Source organism: Solanum lycopersicum, chromosome 6 (assembly GCF_036512215.1).
Source record: "Solanum lycopersicum chromosome 6, SLM_r2.1".
In the NCBI taxonomy this organism is placed as follows: Eukaryota; Viridiplantae; Streptophyta; class Magnoliopsida; order Solanales; family Solanaceae; genus Solanum; species Solanum lycopersicum.
Genome location: NC_090805.1, coordinates 51,978,765 through 52,004,024, shown reverse-complemented (window position 1 = coordinate 52,004,024; position 25,260 = coordinate 51,978,765). Strand labels below are relative to the sequence as shown.

The window sequence follows — 25,260 nt, the reverse complement described above, 5'->3', positions numbered from 1 at the left end:
TTCAAAATTTTTTTAATTTTATATTAAATTTCTATAGCTTTTCAACTTTGATTGATATGTAATTATGTTAAGACTGTAAAAATAAAATTATTGCTTGTAATCTTCAAATGAATACCAATGATTTATAATCAACAAATACTGTATCTAAATTGATGTACCATAATGCCTTAACAATATAATCATGTTTACCATTACTAAAATTGGAGCTCTAAATTCATATACTAAAAACATGATAATTAAATATAAAAAAAAGAAGCTAAAATTAAAATTACTGAGAAAGAATAACTATTGGATAATCAGTCCTCAAAATTTCGATAATCAAATACAAACAGAGCTCAAATTTGAATAACTAGAAAAGAAAAATTTTATATTCTTGGAATATTATATGAGAAATTTTAATTCTAGTTTTATGAATCACTAAAAAGAAGAAAAGTATAAAAATATACTAGTTTGATGAATTCTATATTTTAGAATTTTTTTTGATAGAGTTGATATACTTAAGACTATCAAAATTTGTTAGAGTAGTTAATTACTCATTTAATTAAGGAAATTAGTTACAAACATGTAATTCAAATGAATTAAAAATATTTCTCGCTTTGTCAATTAATTAGATACATATATTTGTTGAGCAAAAATACATACATTAAACCAACAAATCTCGGTACAAAAAGTAATATTTGAACAAACGGAAATACTATTAATTAGGACATAAACTAGTGGTATTTATGTACTAGTTTTCCCCAAGTAAAATGTTATTTTCTATTATTATTCGTTTGGTCAATCTCAGATTAACCTCTAGGAAATTATAAAATAGTTACGAACCTCACCACGTAATGAATAAAATATATTTAAAAATTCAACAATTTCGTTTAACTTTGAACAATTTATTTATTTTGAATTATGATTTTTTTTGCACTCATTCAATCATGCAAAATATTTGAAATTAGAAACGGTTTTAGAGACCTCTATTCAGATTTGAGTTATTATTATTAATTTAAATAATTATAGTTTGACTAATTTACTCTTCCAACATGCTCTTTATTCAATTTAATTTTATAAAGAATTTGTATAGAAATCCAAAAGAAATATATTCGACTCTCTTTAAAAAAAAAACACAAAAAACTGTCAGCTTCTTCAGTTTTCGCAAAATCAATAATTGCACCATCGTTCTTTGATATAAGTCGATTCAAAATTATTATTGGTGCTAAGTTGTCTATATTGCCTGAAAAACAATAAATAAATAAATGGAGAAATAATTTCTTGCAAATGACACTTTTTGTGAACATAGTCTATTAGTTAAAAGATGAATAATCTATGTGTACGTATTGCAATTTCTTAAACGTGCTCCTAAATACAACTAATGATCATGTCTATTTATGTGAAAAATGAACAAAACTTCCAATTAAATGTACATAATCATATATATATCCTCCACAATGAACTTATATCTTCATTCAATAACAAAATATTATTGACAACTAAATTTGATGACTGATCTTTCAAACAAAGAATAATTCATAATATTATTATTTTCTAATCTCGTGACAACTAAAAATGTATTGGGAGACTATGAAAATGAAACAACTTTTTTAGAAACATTTGAAGAATCTTTAAAGGATATATTAATAAAGTTAGTAAAATTAGTCAATACAATTAGTTAAATTAAAAATAAATAGTTTAAAAGAATTATTACAAAAAATTTAAAATCTAAAACAGAAAATTTGTGTAAATTTACAATTTATTTTACTACATTCTCTACAAGTACGTCTTGCATCAATAAAAATAATGTATCAACATATGATGTATTCAAATTCAACACACAATATATGAAATTCTTAAATTCTATGAAATTTTTAATTTTTTAAAAATTAAGTAAGAATATAATATAATGAAGTGTGGGCGTGAAGCCCAAATACCTGGAGAAATGGACCGAGATTTATAGCCAATTTGTGCCTGAATTGTCTCTATTTATAGGCTCAATAAACTCTTTTTTTTTCTTTGGTAAAAAATAAATAAATAAAAAATAGTAAGAGTATATTTTGCAAGTTCTTCTCGTCTGCCCTAGCTCGCTCGCTCCTCTTCCGCGATCTCCTCGTGTTTTCTGCAACCAAACTGCTGTACGTTTGTTTATGTTTCTCTCTTTCGTGTTTTTTTTCATCTCCAGAGCCCTTTTATCCATTCCGTCTCTATCTCTAATTCCATCCAAACCCTAACCCTATCGAATTGTAAATTAATGCTTAATTTTTTTTTCTGTAATATATATATATATATCCCGCTTTCATCCCATCCTGTTTATGATTGATTGGTGGTAGGAGTGTATGCTGCTTCTTTTGGGTTTTGGGGCCTAAGAATTCATTGTGATTTTTCTTAAATCAATTGCTCGCATATTGTAGTTTCATGTGAATGTGATCAATAGGTTGTTTCTCCGAGTGTGATTTGATTTTACAAATTCAAGCTAATGTTGCTCATTTGCAGTTTGTGTTTATGACGACTAGCCAGATGAAGACAATCGAGCTGGAGGAAGGATGGAACTTCATGCAGAAGGGAATCACAAAATTAAAGAAAATCTTAGAAGGCCATCCAGATTCATTCAGCTCCGAAGAGTACATGATGCTCTACACGTATCCATAACATTCTTTTTTTTCTAGATTACTATGTTTTTTGCTTTCACCCTTTCCATTTCCCCTCTTTTTGGTTGGCATTCCTTTTTGTATTATCCTTAATAAGAATAGAACTATCTATAACATGTGTACACAGAAGCCCCCTCATGATTACTCTCAGCAGTTATATGAGAAATACAAGGAAGCCTTTGAAGAGTACATCAATTCTACAGTAAGAACCATTGGCTTGAAATTTCTCTTAGCTTCTCACAGGGTTGAAGGTTTGTTGATGACATCAGTGGCACACTTGATTTTTATCAACTTGTAACCCACTAAGTGGTTAAATGTTCCCATGACAATTTTCACAAAATTCAGAATTTGTTAAACATATGTATAGTCTATGTTATTGAGATGGTTTATTTAGTGGTACTAACTTAATACTTCATTAACCAACTCAAACTCACATGTAGTGAGAGCATCCTCATTGCTCAAGTTTCCCATATGTGTTTGTATTTTTTTTAGGTTCTATCTTCTTTGAGAGAGAAGCACGACGAGTTCATGCTGAGGGAGCTCGTGAAAAGATGGGCAAATCATAAACTTATGGTCAGGTGGCTTTCACGGTTCTTCCATTATCTTGATCGGTATTTTATTGCTCGAAGGTCACTCCCTGCACTTAATGAAGTTGGTCTGACGTGCTTCCGTGATTTGGTTAGTCATTAGCATTTCTATGTTATATTATCTTGCATATCTGTTATCATTCAACCTATAGGAATAAATACTCTTTATGCTGTTGTTGTGTATGATATTTTACATTTTTGATTGTTGATAATAGGTTTATCAAGAGTTGAAAAGTAAAGCTAGAGATGCAGTTATAGCGCTGGCAAGTCTAATGCTTTCTTTATTTGACCCAATTTTGTATCATACTATGCGCCAAGAATAAGAATCGGTGATAATCCTTTTTTATCAGATTGATCAAGAACGTGAGGGTGAACAGATTGATAGAGCCTTATTAAAGAACGTGCTAGGTATATTTGTTGAAATTGGGATGGGGGAAATGGAGTTCTATGAAAATGACTTTGAAGATGCAATGCTTAAAGATACATCAGCTTATTATTCTCGAAAAGCATCAAACTGGATTGTGGAAGATTCTTGTCCAGATTATATGTTGAAGGTAAAGATCCTAATTCTTATCAGCAATTTTATTTAGTGCATAAGTTGGTCATATACTTATCCCAGAATGTAACTGATACCTGTTATTTCTAAAACAGGCAGAAGAGTGCTTGAAAAAAGAGAAGGATAGAGTTTCTCATTATTTGCACTCAAGCAGCGAGACAAAACTTCTGGAGGTCAGTATTGGAATGAGGCACTTGAAAATTGATATATTAGTATTTTCTCGGCATCTTAACTACTGATGAAAAGCTATTTAGAACTTCAAAATAAACTGTTTTGTATTTATGATATGGTGCAGTAACTATTTAACCCTTCTCTAAATGTTTAATTCTGTTGGATTCTTGGAGTTCCCATTAATTGGTGTCGGGTACTTGACTGCATTCTCCTTCGATGATTTCTTTGAATAAACTGAATACTTACGAGATGAAAGAAAATAGTCGTTCCAAACCTTTCAATTTAGTTTGTTCATTGTACTCGGAGGAGGAATAAAGTATTCATCTTGTGCATTTACAACTATGCTTCAGTGAGATGCTGTGCTTTCTTTTCGTCCATATTCTGATCATCTTTTTGAGCAGATTCTACTGAAAATTGCAAAAACTTTCCACTTTAAGTTAGAGGTGTTTCTCCATGATTATGCATCATTAATGAATCTCCTTCTTCATTATTCTTTTGCTTGAAACACATTTTCTTCATTGAGCCAAATGTACAAAGTGATGTTTTTATTTTTATTTGGAGAAACTAAAAACATTGACGCATATTACTTTGTCTCATGTTGGTTTTATCAGGTCATTACTTTCTAAGTTTTTACTTGATTAAGTCTGTTTAGTTTTGAAATGAGTTATGTTCAAAGTGCCTCTGGTTGCATTTATTTTTTCAATTGAGGCTACACTTGTGCTGCAGAAAGTGCAAAATGAATTATTGGTTGTATATACCAATCAATTGCTTGAGAAGGAGCATTCTGGATGCCGAGCTTTGCTTAGAGATGATAAGGTATTAATTCCTTGCATATTAGGTGTCTACTAGTCAATATGTATTTGACTTCTTATGTGAGTATCTTGTTTTCCCCCCTTCTTTTCATCCATCCCCTTTTCATGTCAGGTAGAGGATTTATCTCGAATGTACAGGCTATTCCACAGGATCCCTAAAGGTTTGGAACCAGTTGCAAATATGTTTAAGCAGGTATGGTCTTCTATTTAATTGTTGTGCAACTACAGGGTTTTTGTTGAGTTCTTTTTTTTGGTGGTTAAATACTTTGTTATGGTACATATTTTGCAGCATGTCACTGCTGAAGGCATGGTATTGGTGCAACAGGCCGAAGACTCAGCAAGTAACAAGGTCTGTTGACTGAACATGCCATGCTTCATTTGGCAATATGTTTTTTGGCCCCTTTTTCTTATTTTAATATCCATGCTTCTTGAACTAGTAGAGAAAAAGTTTAGGTGTATGGGTAGGAAAAAACAAGGGAAGTTTAAGGGGAGAATGCATAGAGCAACCTATCTTCGAGAACAATCAAGTAATCTAGAAAAAAAGGGAGTTCAAGACTTTGAATAGATTAAATAGCATTATCAGAAATACAAAGATATATGTGAAATTGCATCCACATGCTGTTCTTACGATCTGCGAGATTGTTTTTCCTTTTGGTAGTAGCTGATTTCAGTGCATTTTGAAGTACTGATATTTATGTAATTCTACAGGCTGAAAGTTCCAGTGGGTCACAGGAGCAGGTAAATCCACTTATCTGAATTTCTAGTCAAGTAGAATTTTTAAGTGTAATAGCTCAGGAGATGGCTCAATTGTGTTCGATCTGTTTCCTTAGGTCTTTGTTAGGAAGGTTATTGAGCTGCATGACAAATATATGGCATATGTGACCGACAGTTTTGCAAATAACTCTCTCTTTCACAAGGTATATCCAGGTGTTCACAGTTGTGTGGTTATTCATTTTTACCTTGAATAATTTGAGCTTTTATTTCTGATGTCTTAACTTCTGAACTTTTGTAGGCTTTGAAAGAGGCATTTGAGGTCTTCTGTAACAAAATTGTTGCTGGCTGTTCTAGTGCAGAACTCCTTGCCTCTTATTGTGATAATATCCTTAAGAAGGGCGGGAGTGAGAAACTCAGTGATGATGCTATTGAGGAGACATTAGATAAGGTAGCACTAACCCTATATCCAGCTTCACTTTCTGGTGGTCACTCGATTTTTCAGGATGACTTCATAATTGTTTATATTTCATATAGGTGGTGAAGCTTCTTGCGTATATCAGTGACAAGGACCTTTTTGCTGAGTTCTACAGGTCGGAAGCTACATCAAGTTTTTTTTTGATCCAGTAACTAGTTTCTTGTTACATCTCTAACCATTGAATATGTATCCGTCTTCATAATTTTATAGGAAGAAGCTTTCTCGGCGACTGCTTTTTGATAAAAGTGCCAATGATGACCATGAAAGGCTTATCTTAACAAAGTTAAAGCAGCAGTGTGGTGGACAGTTTACGTCAAAGATGGAGGGAATGGTGAGGAGAGTGTATAGTACTGCTAATTTTATCTTTCCCGTTCAAATTGTCTTGTCAACACTTACTGTTTGAAATAACAAAACAGGTGACGGACTTGACTCTGGCGAAGGAAAATCAGAGTCACTTTCAGGAATATCTCAGTAACAACTCGGCAGCTAATCCCGGAATTGATTTGACTGTCACAGTTCTTACAACTGGCTTTTGGCCTAGTTATAAATCTTCTGATCTGAGTCTCCCTGTGGAAATGGTGAGATCTGCTTCTCATCTGATATAATGATTCAATTTCTGCTGCTTGGTTTGATCTTTCCTTTTTGTATTTTTTTATGGGTGTTTACTCCTCTGTTGGTATCTCAGGTGAAGTGTGTAGAAGTCTTCAAGGAATTTTATCAGACGAAAACGAAACACAGGAAATTGACCTGGATTTATTCACTGGGTACATGCAATATCAATGGCAAGTTTGAATCAAAAACTATTGAACTTATTGTGGGAACTTACCAGGTGATCAGTTCGTGAAATGGTACTGCTGCAGCATCACTGTTTCTGACACCAAATATGGTTACTGATTAATGATTTCATTTTCAGGCTGCTGCTCTATTACTGTTTAATGCTTCAGATAGATTGAGTTACTCAGATATCAAAAGTCAGTTAAATTTGGCTGATGATGACTTGATCAGATTGCTTCAATCCCTGTCATGTGCTAAGTATAAAATTCTGACCAAAGAGCCTAGCAATAGAACTGTTTCGTCAACGGATCATTTTGAATTCAACTCCAAGTTCACTGACAGAATGAGGAGGATTAGGGTATAGATACTGTTTAGAGCTACTTGTATTTTGCTGTGATGCTTACTTTGTTGTATGCATTGTGGACTTCTTTTCTCAATGATCTTCTTGTATCGTTCAGATCCCTTTGCCTCCGGTTGATGAAAGGAAAAAAGTGGTTGAGGACGTTGACAAGGACAGACGTTATGCAATTGATGCTTGTATTGTGCGCATTATGAAGAGCCGGAAGGTGCTTCCTCATCAGCAGCTCGTGTTGGAGTGTGTTGAGCAATTGAGCCGCATGTTTAAGGTATCCACATTCACCATTTGGATTTCCTCCGTTTAGGTATTCCATCTAGGAAAGTGGACATAATTTTGGTCTGCATAATAACACGACATTCAATTTGACATGGAGGAATGTTGTTGCTTCTATACCAGACATGTCATTTTCTTTCTTGCTATCTAATTGCGTGTTACTTGAAACATCTTTTTATTTTTAAAAGTAAGTCATCAATGTCCTGGGGATCGCTTTGCTGATAGAATATCTTAGATCGTTATTGCTTGTTTTGCTTCTCCTAGTACTTGACTATTCAAAATAAAAATAAAATTGGAGAAGTGATGCTGACCGCTGACCACAGGGGTAACAGAAGGATATTGACTCCTTTGTGTCCAGCTGTCTTTTTTGTTGTATTTTGAACTTCTTCCTCTGTCTTGGTCAAAATTTTAGATGAAGAGATTTATTCAGTCCAAAATAAGTAACCATTCAAGCACTTGTCCTTTATCATAGGTATCGGGAGGAAGTACCTGAAATTTTTTCTCACCTTCTGTATATTTCCTATAGTTTGAGGAATGTGTGACCACCTCAAAACTAAGAGAGGTATCTATAGATATATAAAGTAGGATATGCAGAGTGCTGGAATTTTTGTTGAGGTGTCATCTTTGTAACCCAAACTTGCCAATATATTTCATCTTATTCCCTTGTCAAGTTTCTTCTCTGCCTTCAAATGATATTCAAAATAGTTATAGGCTCTAGTTGGAGAGATGTGTTAGCTTTGTCTATTCTAATTATTGAATTTTCTCTTGTATGTGTCGAAAAATAACAAAAGATTTCTGTGTAGCCTGATTTCAAAGCAATCAAAAAGAGGATTGAAGATCTTATCACTCGTGACTACTTGGAAAGAGACAAAGAGAACCCAAACTTGTTCAAGTACTTGGCCTGAGGCAACAAGCTGATACTGACTTGTCTTGGCACTGGATGGAAGTGAGTAGAGCTGGATTTGATTGTTAGCAGCGATTTTTTTTGACCTTTGCCTGAGTAGGCAACTTGTGCAGTTGTTAGTATATCACCACTTTTTTTCAGAAGGTGGCACTTGAATTTCCCTTTCAGTAAATATTTCAGCCGTGCACTTTTTTCCCTTGATATTCCTGATTGTCTCTTAAGCGCCACATCTTTGTGTAAATCTTATGCTTTGGTGTTTCTATATTGTCCTTGCAACCCCTGGATTACTAATGTGGGCAATAATATCTTAACCTGAAAATATATTACCATTTGTTCAACCTACTATTTTAGGTTGCGGTGTGAAATGTGGAATAACCAAATCTTACATAATTAATTACTGCATTTCTAATTCCTGAACCAACACCATGCCCTAATCTTTGACGTGTCTAACAATCAAACAGTTTGTGTATGGCTAACAAGAATATTGAGAAGCTCCTCCAATACATTGGTTCACAGTTTTGAGTAGGTCATGTTTCTACTCATCTTATCAAAAGAGAAGGGCATTAAGTAATTAAGCCAATGATATTTCTTTGAATCAAATGAAAATCATTCATTGTATGGCTCCACAACTTTCAAATGTTTCTTTTTGTGGTATTTGATGTGCAGTAGCTAGCTGATTATTTTCTGGAAAATGGAGTAATGATGAATGTTGAGTTTGCTCGAATGTGTACGTTCATGAACTGGATCGTGATTCAGAGGGAAAGGAAAATCTATACGTTCATGAACTGGATCAAAATGTTGAAATCATGTCCCTCCACCCCGTAGTTATATTTCAACATAATTTATTACTCTATCTATTTATTCCTGTATAATAACAACAAACAAATTCAATGATATTATCCTTACCTATACTGCAAATGTAGTACAGTAATAGTTTCCTCAATTACCATCTGCCTAATTCTACAACAAAACAGAAATCTGGTGAATTTATTAGTCTCCCTCTATGCTTACCTACTTTTTGAGTATTTAATCTTTATTTTTTAAATATATTTGCCTACTTTTCGAGTATTTAATCTTTATTTTTTTTATATGTATTACCATTTATATTGATTGCCATTGAAAAAGAAATTATATTTGAAGAAGCAGGATAAATCATATATACCTTCTTGAGAGATTGGTTACACAGTCAAACTAAACACAAAAGTGCACAAAAGATCTAAGCTAAACAATCATTAGTACAAATCAGAGAGGTTTAAGCAGAGGCGTGTCTAGAAGGGGTGTCGTGGCTTCACGTGAACCCATGCTCTCCTCTCTACATCATATAGACTAGTGTTATATTTTTCAAAAAAATTTAAATATAGGTGTGTGAGTTCATGTTTTAAGTATCATATGATAATATAATAATGAATTGTGTGCACTTCTCTCCAAGTGGTTATCAGTTACATATTTGACGTTTCAACTGATTTTGCTAATTTTTTTCCATTTAATCTTTCAAAATTTTCAAGTGTGTTTATTGAAAATTCCTAAAAAAAATTAGCACTATAAACTTTTTTTTTATATAATTAAGCCAAATGGTACATTAAAATTTAAAACTAGTAGTACTATATATTTTGAACCTATAATTTGTAAAATTTTATGCTTCATATTAAGAACTTAAATGTTAAATCGATCAAATTTATATTTATGATACAATTTTTTCGTAATTGTGCACCCATCTAACCAAAATTCTGGATACGCCTCTGGATTCAAGGGGATCACAACTCAAAGTATTTGCTTTACGCTTTTATACTTTCAGGAAGGACTTTCAACCCATCTATGTAGAGATTCCTTTTCACTATTCTAGGGATGGTGTTGAAGTGAGAGTAGATCTAGATTTGTACATCAGTAAGTGAGTGACTTAGGGAAACTAAGTTGTCAATAACTTTATTAGTTTTTCTGAAGCAATGTTGAATAGAAATATCATATATGCCTATAAGATTTTTTATCTGTTTGACTGTGGTTTCGATTCTCCAGGTGATTGCACAGACATTGATGGTGCAATTAAGCAACAGTAAAGAGTCTACCTCAGCAATGATAAAGCCTCAAATCATTAGCTCTTCCTCGATAATCCCCTACATACACCTCCCCCACCACAAGTTCCATTATTATATGATTCATTGGTGTTCAGGGAAAGAGGGTTTAATTCACTTGACCACTCTTACGATCTTCTCAACCATACTAGCTTTGATAAGTTGATAGATGTTGAAAGTGATTAGGAATGTCGCATCCGTTGATGATTCAGAGCAGCACCTAAGCCCTCTGTAGCTCCCATATAACTATAGGTGACATAATTTTAAGGATATATGCAGCCACATAATTTTGGTCTTTGAAATTTTGCATTTGACTAATAAGCTTCTAAGAGTTCTACTTTTCCGATGCCTAACCTCATGCAAACCTTTGCCACATTGTTTGTGCAAATTCTCCATTTGTTCAACATCCTCCGTAATTGTTATCATACCTGCAATCGTACAATAACTATCCTCCTTTTAAGTACAAACACAAATAATTTTTTATAAATTCATTACACAAAATTTTCTACAATCTATATGGACAATTATATTTTTTCAATACATACGGTTCATTTGTAAATGACATGAATATGAAGAAGTCCTATTTATGATTAATTTCAATAGGTTAGTGTCATTAATGAATTTTAACAAACATAACTTATACTGTAGCAAAAGTTTTATGTTAAATGGGCCCAGTATGAATTTGAATAGTGGATCTTGAAGAGAACCCACCCTTAAATACTTGATATATACCGCACCGCACCATTTGGCCACACGCAACCAAATTTCACCACATACCTCTACTCTCGAACCTTTTACATGGACGAAGACGGTGAGAATTTTGTCGTTGATCAACCGCCGCCGCCCGAAGAGGAGCTCGATAGACAAGATGTCGGAAAGTTGCTTTATGGGTACATAATTATGCATATACCACTTTGTGTTAATTTTCCTGTCAAAATTGTATAATGATTCATATTCTCTGTCCTTTAAATAGATGTGATCATTATCGGCGACGCTGTAAACTCCGAGCCCCTTGTTGCAATGAAATATTCACTTGCCGTCACTGCCACAACGAGGCCAAGGTGCTTGCTGCTTTTCTTATCTTTTTTCTTATAAAAACACTACCAACAGCCACTGCTCACTTATTTTGAAGTAGAACATAGTCTATCCTTATTGGGAAAACCTAAACAGTCTTTACATATATGTTCTGTTGCTAATTAGCTGTCCCAAATAGTAAAATTTAATTAACAAGTCGCAGGTCAAAATACATCCATAATATCTATGAAAAACCAATTTCCAGTTTTCACATGCGAACACAAGTATTTTATAGGAAATACATGGACAAATACTCATTTTCTCTTTTGCTCTTAATGTGGGATTCTCTGGATCGAACATACATACTAACTTTGTAAGTCAGTTCCGCTCTTCTGTAATGGTCTGGTGCTATTGCTTCATTATAATAGTAAGAGGCCTTACTATTGTCAGTTCCATATTTTAAAACGGTTAAAGGACCTTCCTTGTTTTATAAACACTGTGTGGTTTTTACTGAAGCTTGTGTTTGTTGGAATCAGAATGCTTTGACCAATCCCAAGGAACGGCACGAACTTGTGCGCCACAATGTTAAGCAAGTACGTGTAAAACTCATATTATTGATTTCCTCGGATGATAAGATTTTAGTTCATGAGTACTCAGAACTTTTATGGGGATTGATGTTGGATCTGATTTTTTGCTACAGGTTGTTTGTGCTGTATGCGACACTGAACAACAGGTCTGTTAAGCTCTGTTGCTACACTTATCTATCATTTGAGTGTCTCAAGTTTATGGACTTTTCAGCCGTTGTAGTCTGTGATAATTTTTTTCTGGCTTGTGTTAAATAGGTTGCTGAGATCTGTTCAGAGTGTGGCGTCAAATTTGGGGAGTACTATTGTGAAATTTGTAGATTTTACGATGACAATGTAATTCTACTATTTTATTTTTCTCTTAAATTAGATTGTTCTATTTTTGGATGCTAGAGTAACCATATAAATGTATTTAATTCATTTGTATTTAAGTAATTACTTTTCTTGCAGAGAACAAAGGGGCAGTTTCACTGTGATGACTGTGGAATTTGCAGGTGAATGCACTAAATAATATTGTATTCAGCCTCCATTCTGCTCTTACACTTCGGTACTTGTTCCAACTCTCTAAACAACATATATGTCACCTGTGGTACTTATACGCAATTGGTGAAACAGGGTCGGTGGTCGAGAAAACTTCTTCCACTGCAAGAAGTGTGGTAAGGCTTCCCTTCATCCTTGTTGTTTGACTACTGTTGTGGATTTCCTTGTATCAAAATGGATCGATTTCTTTTTTCATTTTGAATAGTGTAGTGTATATCTCAACCCTTACTTTATAAAGGAAGGTGTAGATTATATCTCAAGTTGACAACAAGTGATTCTTTTCAACTATAGCTTGTTTCAAAACTGTATTGTGGAAGTGTACTTTTCTCATTTGACAGTTCCTTTCTGAAATTTTACTTTTGAAATGTCCTTTCCATTGAGTCTTAGATAGAACATCTTATATGGTAATAAAGGGATATCCTTGGAACTGGAAGTTGATCTTGTACAACTATATTATTGCATTGTGCATCTACCATCTCATAGCTGTCTACTGGCATCATGCACGGGGACTGACTCACATAGGTACTCCCGGGTGCTCGAGCACCTTATCTCTGTGTCCAACTAAATATATTTCTATAGAAATTAGGCGGAATAGTATAAAACTAAACAACGAGCACCCATAGAATAAATTGTTTGATTGGCGCAGTGGCTGTTTGTGGGTGCTCAAGGTCCTTCGTAATGTTGTGCATCTGGTTTCGACTCCCAGTTGGCACATTTAAATTTTTTACAAACCAACTCTTCTCTCCCTTACTACCGATGTTATATTGATTGTATTTCTATTTTCTTTCACTTGTCGTTTTGCTACTTTTCCTACAATAAGTTTATACAAAATATACTTTTCCTATTTTCTTTATTCAAAATAATATTTATTGTTTTTTTTTGTCTTTTAGCTATAATATTCAATATGATTGTCTTTTTTATGATGAAGAGTAAATTTATCCACTTACATTTTTTGATCGGTAGCTAAGTGGGTTCGGAGCTAGGTAGACGACGAAAAAATTACATTGTTTATATATGGTAATATATATATATATATATATACATACATATATGTGTGTGTGTGTGTTAACCCCCTTTGGCTTTTTCGTGTGTTTACATTTTATATTTGTCGCCGCCACCTTAGCTAAGAGAGCACCCACGACCTTAAAATCTCTGATCCGCCACGAACATGCATCTCTATATCAATGAAATAAAGTAACATAAAACCAATAAGCATAACAGAAGTCAAATAGCTAGAACTGCTCATCCTATCAGAATAGAGAGGAAACCTGTCAATAGGGTTGAATCCTCTCTCTCTCTTTCTTAATTCATCGGCCGCTCGATGGTTCTGGAGAATCTTATTGATGATGTGTGGTCAAGTACAAGTTTCTTTTAACTTCCAAATTTGTATAATAATGGTTGTGGTATGTTCCAGTCAGGCATATTCTTCTAAAGGATATAGGAACATAAGTACATTTTCCTTGTAAATTAAGCATGTCTAACTCAAAAAGGTCTCATGTCTATAGGTCCTGTAAGTCTTTTTAGATGGGAAGATGCAGGTTCTGAGGATGCTAAATTCATGTTGGCGAAGAACGAATTTTAGTTGCAAGTCTCTGATAAAGTTGAGCTGTAAATAAACCTTGGTCATAATAAGGCAAAATCTGGAAGGGGAACTCGCTCATCTTGAGGTCACCAATTAGTGTTCTTTGTCTTTTCAGTGATCCATAAAAGATTATAATAAGATGTTAATAAACCTTGTCCATAAAAGATAAATCTGTACAACTTTTTCTCCTTCCTACACATCTGCAAAACTTCAAACGAATGCCTGCATAGTTTGCTGTATTTCAATAGATTTAGAATAAATGTTCTTTTCTGATGAAGATAAATTTTTTCTTTATAGAAAGTCATCGGCGGTGAATTTAATGTTTTATCATATGCGCAACGTCTCCTTATTTTTCTGGTGCGTTAAGCTTTAGGAATACTTCTCTTTTAGCTACTTTCATTATGTTTTTGCAACAGGATCCTGCTATTCGGTGGAGCTGCGTGATAATCACTTGTGTGTGGAGAACTCAATGAAGAACCACTGTCCCATCTGTTATGAGGTTTGAGTATACTCTCATTTGGCTTTTACTGCCTTAACTTGCTCGTATGTTTTGATTGGAACTTACCCTAATAGTAAAGTTATGGTTCGGTCCAGTTTCTTTTCGACTCAGTGAAAGGCACCACAATTATGAAGTGTGGACATACAATGCATATGGAATGCCACACAGAGATGATCCATCAGAACCAGTAAAGTTCTATCCATAGCATGACTATTATGTTTCTTTTTCTTCATGCTAATCAGCCTGTCTGGTTAACTTACATATTATACTTGTCTTCCCCTTTCTGTATAGGTATCGCTGCCCTATATGCTCTAAGTCTGTTCTCAACATGTCCGGAACTTGGCAAAGATTAGATATGGAGGTGTGAAGTTATTTTACTTTTCAGTTAGTCCCTACAAAGTTCTTCCATAATTTATTTTTTGTACTTCGCTACAAGCAATATCCACCATACATACATCCAGTTAAAAAAAGAGTATATGCTGATATATGTATAATTTAAACTATTTATTTAGGGATAGGGGGATGGAGGGGATTATTACATAGGTGTGTTTGATCCCTCACCACATGGTGAAGATTGAAGGGCTCACAGCATGTGAGCTATCCTCCAATCCAGTGCTGATATAGCTTAAACTGATAGGAGGTTGAAAGGACATAGAGAGAAATCAAAGTCGATGCTTTCTTTCCTTGGCATTTTTCTGGAGTGAAGTTGATTGTGCTGTAACAGTCTTTCGGCTTACTGGTTTTGCCTCGATTTTTTTTTTGAAGAGCAACCTTTATTTTTTTGGTGGGAAACTGGTAAACATTGAAGAGCAACCTTATTATAAGGAAGTAATATTAGAGGAACGAGAAATATAGATATTGTTTTTTTCTTGAAACTTTTTTAGAGTCACATATCTAAAAAAGCAGGGTTTTTGTTATTGAGAGACAAAACACAAACCTAAACATAAACCCGTGAAGTTTTAATCCTACATTTGTTGTTTAAAAGCATGGGTTTTGTCACTGAGAGAATGGAGAGCCAGTAATTTAACACACACACACACATAATTTTCTTTGTTTTGTGCCTTTTGGATCTTGTGAGAAATATTGGAAAAAGAATATTATTGAATTGTTGTTGTTTCTACATTATTACATTGAGACCTTGTTTATAGACAAGTAGGATACTATTAACTATTCCTATTTCTATTCGTATTCCTATTCCTATTCTAATAGGATTATATAAACTTAATACTTTCGAATAGGATTGTATAAACCTCTTCCTATTCTAATAGGTTGTATATACCTGTTACTATTTTGAAGTATATGGATCATGTTGGAATCAATAAATGAGTCGATATTACTCAAGAAAGTCACCGAAAAATTGCTTCGAACATGCTCATACGCCAAAGTATTAGATTTGATGGTTGAAAGTGGTCACAATCTAAGAAATAAAATTATATGGGTAGGGTTGGAATGATGGAACGACCTAACTAGAAAACAAAAATCATATAGGAAAGGTCGGATTGATGGTACGCCCCTATTAAAAAAGAGAAATAATATAGGTCGGGTCGGAATGATGGCACAACCTTACGCAAATCTAATTTGAATTACCGGAAAGACGAATGGAACTATGCAAATCAAATTTGAGGAGTCACCGAAAAGAGACGCGGTGCTATGCAACTCAGATATGAAAAGTAGTTCGAAAAAATCCATGGTACTACGCAAATAAATATGAAAAGTAGTCCTGATATGCACAGATGCAAATAAGATATGCAAAAAAAAAAGGTAGTCACCAGAAGGATGTCACAGTGCTACACAAATTAAATATGAAAAAGCAGTCACCCGAAATGCCGCACGGTGCTACAGATATAGGATACAGAAAAGTAGTTACCGGAATGATGGAACGGTGCTCTACACAAATCAGATTTGAGAAAGTAGTCACTGTAATGATGGCACAGAGCTACACAAATTAATTATGAAAAAAGTAATTGCCGAAAAGATGGCACGGTGCTACACAAATTAAATATGAAAGTAGTCGCCGAGAAAATGACACGGTGCTACAAGTTTTGCTAACATAATCGTTGGCCAGACAGGCGACATATATGGGTAATAGCCGCCCGCCGGCAGTGGAAGCTCTTTCATCTATACCAAGATCGCGCAGAGGCTCTGATACCATATGAGAAATATAGGAAAAAAATATTATTGAATTGCTGGTGTTGTTTCTATTTATAGACACTAGAATACAATCCTTTACCTAGTAGGATACGATTTACTATTCATATTTCTATTTGTATTCCTATTCCTATTATAAATAGGATTGTATAAACTGAAATCTATTCTAATAGGATTATATAAACCTCTTCCTGTTCTAATAGGATTGTATTTACCTATTACTATTCTAACACATCTCAATGAGGTGCATTGCTGTTTAGAGTTTTCAAAACATGGTTTGACTTTTGAATCTCGTCCGAAGAAAATTAAGTTGTATCTTGTTTTAAATTTGTTGTTGTGGTAGTATCTCTTACTTGGTGATGGTATATCTGAGTTTGAGTTAGTTTGTGGAATCCTATTTCATTTGTTAGTAACACATACATCTTGGTTTAAGAATTCGTCACCGCTCTTCTGACCTGTTAACATAGACGGTTAATTTGCTGACAAGGGGTCAGATCATGATCGAGCATTAGGCATTGGTTTTGAGAGATATCAGTAACGAGTTAGATTTGAGGTTAGCTGAAGATATGAACTGGGAAAGTTTTTTGACCAAGTTTAGGTGTGTAGTGATTAGGGATAGATGTAAATGATGCTAGATGGACGATTCTGAGGTGCAATTGCAGAAATTTAGAAAAACCTACGAAGATTAAAGAGAGGAAACTAGGGGACAAAACCTTGTCTTCAAGTTAGAACAATCACAAGTTGTCAACATGTGAAATGACATGATTTTAGAAGAACTCTAGTATAGTTGTATAGATATACTATACTAGATGCAAGTGGTCTTGTTGTAATGATCTTAGGCATGATATTCTCGCTTTCTTTCAAGAGGATTTCATGTTGGTTTTAAAAATGGGTAGATCTGTCAATGGCTGTTGAGAACAGATTGGAACGTACTCTGGTGCACCAAACTCCAAACTGTTCCAGTTGGATATGCTAAAATCGTTATCGACGAGAATGCTATCTCATGTCATAATATGAGAATAAGTTTTTTTGACGGATGTCGTTTTTGTCCCCTTTTTTTTTTTACTTGGGAGTAGAGGAAGATGTGGCTTTTTGGTACTGCAGGTTCTTAACCACACTGCAGTTTATTTGGTAATTGCCATTTGACCTACACAACTCTCTGGAGACTGCATTTTACTGAGCTGGATGATTGGTTGATTCTAAGTTTTAGATATTTTTTTCTGGCTGGGGAAGAAAGCAGAGACTTTACATGGTTTATTCATATATGCATATTTTGAGTCAATATGATCTTCGTGTGTTTGTTGCTCAATTGTTATAGCACATCTCAGCACATGATATTAACCACAGTGCATTGTGATTGTTTATTGATGATCAAGTTTCTTATGTATAGATTGAAGCTACAGCCATGCCTGAAGAATATCGTTATGAGGTATGTTGCTCTTTCTTGTTTTATGATGTTTGTCATTCAAATCTTCTATGGAGTATCTAATAAGGGGAAAAAATATGTTCCAGTATGTTGTCAATTTTTACTTTTATATGATGCTTGTTCATTTTAGATTCCAGTGTTTCCATTTCTATGGAATTTGAAGAAAATTGAGCATAAGAAACTTTTAGTTTTGTAACTTCCTTATTATATATATAAAAAAAAGACAAAAGAAAACAACAACCTGTTGAATTGGGATCTTGGAGACACTTTTTACTTTTTCAAACTTTCTTTTTCTGCCCGAGTACAGCTGGGGAGGTGTCTCTGTGTGTGTGTGGGGGAGGGGGGGTATATCAGTGGAATGGACTAATTAGCAGGAATGGTTTGACCTGGAGCTTTGCTTGTGGATGTTGGTAAGGAGTGGAAGGATCTGACGTATATGATTAGCGAGTGAGAGAGATGAGGTTTAACTTACAGTTTGGTCCCATCTTTTAACTGTTTTATTCTCTTCTTCAGGAACTTTTTTGTTGGTATGATGTTCTTAAGCGGGAATAAGGTTGTACTCTTTTTGTTTTGCAGGTTCCAATTCTGTGCAATGACTGTAATAGTACTGGTAAAGCATTTTTTCACATACTTGGCCACAAATGCAAGCATTGTAATTCATACAACACCCGCATGATTGGTACTGGTGAAGATCCCCGATGACATGGGTCAGCTTGATTCAAGCCTTTTTTATTTGTTTCTTCTAGCGAACTGTACAAAGGAATCTGGGATAGTCCTTGGATAAAACCTCTCTCTCATTTTTCTATTGCATATTGAAAACTAATTGGCTCCACTGAGCTTAACATTGAAGGTTTCTCTTTACTACTTATTTCCTTTCCTCCAAGTGTATCTTAGTTTGTATGTGCAGTTCCCCGTCATTAACATCTCACAAGCTCCCATTTCAACGTAAGACACCTTCAAGTCATTTCATTCCATCGTCTCAACCAAATTTGGGTTTTGGGATGGGGACACAACAGCGGGTCGATTTGTGGTAAAGACAAGATAGAAAGATTCTAAAATATTTAATTCAAATGCAATTTCATTTTTCAAAGTAACTGGTGTCCAATATCAATATTCCAATTTCTGATCAACCTCAACATATTCAAAATTCATTAGCTATATGTAGAGTTATGTAACAATTTTTTTTCTCTCTCTTTCCACTGCCCTCTCCATATATTCAATCAAGTATAAGTCTATGATATGTATCTAATAGATAATTATATTGTATTTTGTGTCAATTGTATTTGTATTCTGCTGTCAATTGTATTCGTGATACAACATGTATTTATCCTTCCTACTCCCTTCTCTAGATTTTGCTCACCTCTCTCCTCCTAATATATAGCTATTCCTACTCCCTTCTCTAGATTTTGCTCACCTCTCTCCTCCTAATATATAGCTAAATACAATAAGTTTTGATATAATTGTATTTATTTGGATACAAATTAGTTGTATGATGGCTGATACGATAAATACAAGTAGTATTTTACCTCTTGCACCTATCTCCTCTCCAAAGCTATAATTTCTAACTAAGCACACTATAGTAATGATACTCTAATTATTTTTAAACAATAGTCATTTTTTAAAAAAAAATTCAAAAATAAATAAATTGGAACAATATTGTTAGAAGTTGGTTTGTTTTGTATGTTTTTTCACAAAATTCCCAAACGCCTGCCCCTCTAGACTCTAGTTTATTTTTATTTGTCCTATAAAAAACACGATTTATATTAGAGAAATTTTTTAAAATGTCAATATTTTAACATTTAAGAGGGTTCGTTAACAACATTTTCAATATTTAGTAAAAATGTCAAAATTTAAGTTTGTTACGTATCTTATTTATGTTCTTATTATTTGTTTTATTTTAAAAAAATATAATTTTTATATAACAGATTGAGAGGAATTTAGGGAAGATTATTAATTTTAAAAAGGAACAAATGTTAAAAGTTTCATCAGTTACAATTTATTAAAATACACCAACTTTTATCTATTTCTTTCTTTTTTTCATCACGTTATAAAAAATTCTTTTTTTTTCTCCATTGTTCTAAAAAGATTCAATATCCAATTCTGGTAATCTTTTTTTTTGTTTCTAAACACTTTTATTAACCAAAATAAATATCCAAATTTCACTAATTATTGTCATAAGAATCACGAAATTAAAGAAGTACCACATCTATAAAATTTCAATATCAATTTTTCACTAATTATTGTTATGAAAATCATAATAAAAAAATATAATATCTCATTCTCACTAATTATTATTATGAAACTTTATGATGATACATTATAGTTTTATCTATTAAATTTATTTATTTTTTAATTTAGAAACTTGAACACCTATAGTTATTTGTAATTGCTATACTTTTCTCACAGTGTATTTGTTTTATTTTTTTAAATTTTGTATCCTTGCTTAAATTGTATTTAATTCAATATGTATACCGTTTGTATTAGTATCCATTCTAGTTTTCATGTTGTATTTTGTATAATGAAGCTTGTATTTCTTTATTAGTTTGTATTCATTCCAATAAGTATGTCAAATAAAATGTAGCTATTTAAGAAATACATTTGTATTTGTATACATTTTTCACTGTGTATTTATTTTTCTTTTCAAATACAAGATTCATAAATCATGCAACATGAAATTTTTAATAAATACAATTATTGATAGTATACATAGTGATTTGAATACAAATTGAGAAAGCATACCAAATTCTAAAAAAGAACTATAAATACAAAACAAACAAATTAAAAATTGTTCGAAAACTGTCCGATCTTCGTCGTCTTTTTTCAAGATCCTCACGAGTAGACAAAGATTCTACATTTGCATTCTGAATTTGAGGAAGGTTTTTCACACCAGTGACTCTTGTAAATGTTCTTACCCTCTTTCTTCCCTCATTTTAGCAGTGATCATACATTATACACTATTTGTTAAGTAATAAATAAATTAAAGGATGAAAAATCACCAGAAATTGATTGATTAAGATGAATACCTCTAGTAAGCCTCTTGGATTCAGCCATTGGAGAGTAAATCATAACGGAAATTGAAAAATACAGACAACATTTTTTTAAGATTTAAACAAAAATAAAATTAGAAAAGAAATCTGAAAATAGGATAAAGATTAGAGATACCTTAATCAAAGGGATTATTGTTGATCCAATTTTGGATTAAAAAAACAACCAAAATATATGGCAGAAAAATATTTGCAACTTGAATGTTGGAGGAAAATTAGAAAAGATAACCATGAGAGAGAAAAAAAATTAAATGGGGGAGAGAATTAAAAATTTGAAAAGATAAATATGAGAGAGAATGATTTTTTTAAAAAAAAGGATATATAGAATTAATTGAAAAAGAGAGATAAGAGGAAAATTGGGACACATAAATTTTTTAAAATAATGACATTTTTGACATTATTGCTAATATTTATAAAGTATGAATATTTTTACTAAATATGTTATTTATTTTGACTAGTTTACTAATTTTTTCTTTATATTATATTGAATTTATTTAGGAAAAATTAGTAAACTAGTCAAAATAAATAACATATTTAGTAAAAATATCCATACTTTATAAATATTAGCAATAATGTCAAAAATGTCATTATTTTAAAAAATTTATGTGTCCCAATTTTCTTCCTATTTTATCTCTCGTTTTCAATTAATTCTATATATCCTTTTTTTAAAAAAAAATTATTCTCTCTCATATTTATCTTTTCAAATTGTTAATTCTCTCTCCCATTTAATTTTTTCTCTCTCTCGTGGTTATCTTTTCTGATTTTCCTCCAACATTCAAGTTGCAAATATTTTTTTGCCATATATTTTGGTTGTTTTTTTAATCTAAAATTGAATCAACAATAATCCCTTTGATTAAGGTATCTCTAATCTTTATCCTATTTTCAGATTTCTTTTCTAATTTTATTTTTGTTTACATATTAAAAAAATGTTGTTTGTATTTTCAATTTCCCTTATGATTTACTCTCCAATGGCTGAATCCAAGAGGCTTACTAGAGGTATTCATCTTAATCAACCAATTTCTGGTGATTTTTCATCCTTTAATTTATTTATTACTTAACAAATAGTGTATAATGTATGATCCGCTGCTAAAATAAGGGAAGAAAGAGGGTAAGAACATTTACAAGTGCAAAACCTTCCTCAAATTTGGAACGCAAATGTAGAATCTTTGTCTACTCATGAGGATCTTGAAAAAGACGACGAAGATCGCGAACAATTTTCTATTAGTTTGTTTTGTATTTATAATTCTTTTTTAGAATTTGGTATGCTTTCTTAATTTGTATTCAAATCACTATGTATACTATCAATATTTGTATTTATTAAAAATTTCATGTTGCATGGTTTATGAATCTTGTATTTGTCCCTAATTTGTATTCATTCAAATGTATGTCAACTAGTTATGCATTTTATTTATAAGAAGAACAACTTTCTATTAGTTTATTTGTATTCGAATACAAATACAAATAATAGACATATTGGAATGAATACGACTTAGAAAAGGAAACAAGACCTTGAAAAGAAAAATAAATACACAGTGAAAAATATATACGAATACAAATGTATTTCTTAAATAACTATATTTTATTTGACATACATATTGGAATGAATACAAACTAATAAAGGTATGTCAACTGAATTTGACATTTTTTTTCTAATTTGTATTTATTTTAAAGGTATGTCAACTAGTTATGTATTTTATTTAAGAATGAGTACACCAAATATTCAATTATTTCTTTTCAATTTTATATTTCATTCACTTTTTTATCATACTAATTTTTTGTATTTTATATATTATTATATAAAATTCAAAATAAAAACTAGAATAAATAGAAATACAAATAAAATACATATTGAAATGAATACATACATGATTTTTGAAGAAAAAAATAACTCTATAGGGAAAAAAAATATGAAAATACAAATATATTTTTTAAATGACTATATAGATAAATTCGACATACCTATTGGAATGAATACAAACTAATAAAAAACTATAATAAATATAAATAGAATTTATTGTGGAATGAATATAATTTTAAAAAGGTAAAAATTCTGAAAAAAAAAAAACAAAATTTAAATTTTATTTGAAAATGTAACTGATGAGAAAATTAAGGATGCTTGCCTTTTTTTGAAATATTCCCCCCTTAATTTTCTCTTATTAAATAAATATATTCTTTAAATAAAAATAAATAATAAAAACATACATAACAAACTAAAATGACATTTTTACTAAATATTGAAATTATTGCTAAATGCTAAAATATTGACATTTTGAAAAATTTCCCATTTTTTTATGTTATTTATGTACAGGCAGAAGTGATAGCTTTGGGCCTTATGGGTACCCTTTTGGGCCTGGGTGAAATGCGTAAAATCTCTTGTTCAGTCGAAACAAACTAGGGTTTGAGATGAAGAAAATGGTAAAGGCGGAAACGAAGAAGAAAGCAAAATGTTTCATGGATGTGGATAAGAAGAAGAATATGCAAAGATTAGGAGGAGGAGGCTTATCATTGGAAGCATTTGCAAACGCCAAAACCAAGACCAACACTTACAACCCTGCCATTATAAGTAATTCTAACCCTTTGGTTTGAGGAATTAAATTATTGTTTCTGAATCTATGGTCTGAAACAGTTGCTTCTAGATATATCTTTAATTGTTCTTTTCTTTTTGTGTGCAGAGAAGCAAAGGGAGTTTTATAAGAACGCTAAATATGTGAATAAATATAAGAGGATAGTTAAGCAGCAACAAGGAGAGCCTTCTGGTTCTGCAAGACAACTAGAGGTTAGTCATTTATCCTCTTATTGTAATTGTGGAATCAAGTAACAATCCAGAACGTGTCAATTGCAACTAGAAAAGTGAGGTAAGGTACGTGTTCATTCTAATTCCAATTGGTATATCAGGATGAAGAAGTAGATATTAGGAGAAATAAGAAGAATAGTGCTAGAAGCCTAAGAGAAATATATGAGAGAAAACGCGAGGAGGATGACAAGGCAAGGATGGAGACGGAGGCCACTATTCTAGCAAGGAAAGAAGAAATGCAGAGAGCTGAATCTCGAAGGAAAGAACTAAGGGAGAAAATGTTCAAGAAAACTAAATCAGGCCAACCAGTCATGAAGTACAGAATAGAACATATTTTGGAAACACTTCAAGGATCAAAAGTATAAGTAATTGCAAAAGACAAAAGTCTGGATGTAAGAGTTATGCTTCAAGTTTCTATATCAAAGAAAAAACCATCATCTTGTCCGATTAATATTACTTGACTCACTATGTCTTTTGAACTTGATGTCTTTTATTCTTGCACATCTTTACTTATTCTATCATTTGATTTCTTAGATAGGAATAGGAGTACCAGTAGTATTTAAAGTCTTGAATTCTCATTAATTTTGTAAAGGTGAAATCAGAATTTAATTTTGATGAATGAATCCTTCCATAGAACTCATCACTTGATTATGAGTTCAAATTTTGACATAGCTATTACCAAAAATAATTTTCTAAAGAGATTCTTAGTACATGGAAGCATTGAATTTTACCGACTTATGAGTACATGATGGCATAATCTCATCAGTCAATAGAAAAGATGATGAATTTAGCTGCATAACGAATGATAGAATCTTCAAAACGCTAGCATCTACATTGTTGAGCATGCCCCCTTCCCCCTAAAACAAAATACTAAGTAGCAATTCTTATTCCCAATGATACACATAGGGGTCGGTTACTGGGATTAGGATACTAATACAAAATCCAGACAAGCCTTGAAGTATGTTGCAGCCTGAAAAAGCTTGTTGGAGGTTAGAGAAAACATGAGAGTGTAGGTCAGAAGAGTATGCACCTGTACTAAATTCAACCAATTGGGAAGCACAAGACAATATGTGTGGAAGTTTCTCAAGGGGCACAGCTTGACTGAGCCGAAGTGTGTTCAAATTAGGAGAACGTGCAATGAGACTCTCCAGATTTGATAAGCTGATCTCCGGACCCAAACAAAAAATGTTAAGTGACACCAGTGAGCTACAACCATGAGGAAAATGAGTGAGCCAGTCACTACTTAGCTTTCTCCCAAGTCTAGTTCAGTCAGATTTCTGCAGTGGAAGCAAGTCCATGGGTAGTA

General features: G+C 32.6%; 3 protein-coding genes across 3 annotated transcripts; all 3 read left to right on the top strand.

The window, feature by feature from the left end:
- Positions 1 to 1,847: 1,847 nt before the first annotated feature.
- Positions 1,848 to 8,455, top strand: LOC101247231 (cullin-1-like). Its single transcript, XM_004242267.5, has 20 exons — positions 1,848 to 2,117; positions 2,476 to 2,621; positions 2,733 to 2,832; positions 3,123 to 3,308; positions 3,433 to 3,480; positions 3,568 to 3,771; positions 3,869 to 3,946; positions 4,671 to 4,760; positions 4,869 to 4,949; positions 5,046 to 5,105; positions 5,465 to 5,494; positions 5,587 to 5,673; positions 5,769 to 5,918; positions 6,005 to 6,060; positions 6,156 to 6,276; positions 6,362 to 6,523; positions 6,631 to 6,774; positions 6,859 to 7,077; positions 7,178 to 7,345; positions 8,154 to 8,455. The coding sequence occupies exons 2-20, from the start codon at positions 2,485 to 2,487 to the stop codon at positions 8,253 to 8,255; spliced, it is 2,223 nt and encodes a 740-aa protein (XP_004242315.1). The 5' UTR covers positions 1,848 to 2,117; positions 2,476 to 2,484; the 3' UTR covers positions 8,256 to 8,455.
- Positions 8,456 to 10,938: 2,483 nt separating this feature from the next.
- Positions 10,939 to 18,984, top strand: LOC101247534 (E3 ubiquitin-protein ligase MIEL1). Its single transcript, XM_010324725.4, has 12 exons — positions 10,939 to 11,213; positions 11,297 to 11,384; positions 11,874 to 11,930; positions 12,038 to 12,070; positions 12,180 to 12,257; positions 12,372 to 12,415; positions 12,537 to 12,577; positions 14,460 to 14,542; positions 14,638 to 14,729; positions 14,834 to 14,903; positions 18,081 to 18,119; positions 18,693 to 18,984. The coding sequence occupies exons 1-12, from the start codon at positions 11,122 to 11,124 to the stop codon at positions 18,816 to 18,818; spliced, it is 843 nt and encodes a 280-aa protein (XP_010323027.1). The 5' UTR covers positions 10,939 to 11,121; the 3' UTR covers positions 18,819 to 18,984.
- Positions 18,985 to 23,488: 4,504 nt separating this feature from the next.
- Positions 23,489 to 24,573, top strand: LOC101248116 (rRNA-processing protein fyv7). Its single transcript, XM_004242270.5, has 3 exons — positions 23,489 to 23,723; positions 23,833 to 23,936; positions 24,056 to 24,573. The coding sequence occupies exons 1-3, from the start codon at positions 23,564 to 23,566 to the stop codon at positions 24,317 to 24,319; spliced, it is 528 nt and encodes a 175-aa protein (XP_004242318.1). The 5' UTR covers positions 23,489 to 23,563; the 3' UTR covers positions 24,320 to 24,573.
- The last annotated feature ends 687 nt before the right edge of the window (positions 24,574 to 25,260 follow it).

Excerpts from the sequence above, each read along its gene's own strand:
- LOC101247534 (XM_010324725.4), top strand. The coding sequence starts at position 11,122 with ATGGACGAAGACGGTGAGAATTTTGTCGTTGATCAACCGCCGCCGCCC. Across the intron at positions 12,416-12,536 it reads GATGACTGTGGAATTTGCAG|GGTCGGTGGTCGAGAAAACT; the intron begins GTGAATGCACTA and ends TTGGTGAAACAG. Across the intron at positions 12,578-14,459 it reads CTTCCACTGCAAGAAGTGTG|GATCCTGCTATTCGGTGGAG; the intron begins GTAAGGCTTCCC and ends TTTTTGCAACAG.
- LOC101247231 (XM_004242267.5), top strand. The coding sequence starts at position 2,485 with ATGACGACTAGCCAGATGAAGACAATCGAGCTGGAGGAAGGATGGAAC. Across the intron at positions 3,947-4,670 it reads GCGAGACAAAACTTCTGGAG|AAAGTGCAAAATGAATTATT; the intron begins GTCAGTATTGGA and ends CTTGTGCTGCAG. Across the intron at positions 6,277-6,361 it reads CGTCAAAGATGGAGGGAATG|GTGACGGACTTGACTCTGGC; the intron begins GTGAGGAGAGTG and ends ATAACAAAACAG.
- LOC101248116 (XM_004242270.5), top strand. The coding sequence starts at position 23,564 with ATGAAGAAAATGGTAAAGGCGGAAACGAAGAAGAAAGCAAAATGTTTC. Across the intron at positions 23,724-23,832 it reads TTACAACCCTGCCATTATAA|AGAAGCAAAGGGAGTTTTAT; the intron begins GTAATTCTAACC and ends TTTTGTGTGCAG. Across the intron at positions 23,937-24,055 it reads GTTCTGCAAGACAACTAGAG|GATGAAGAAGTAGATATTAG; the intron begins GTTAGTCATTTA and ends TTGGTATATCAG.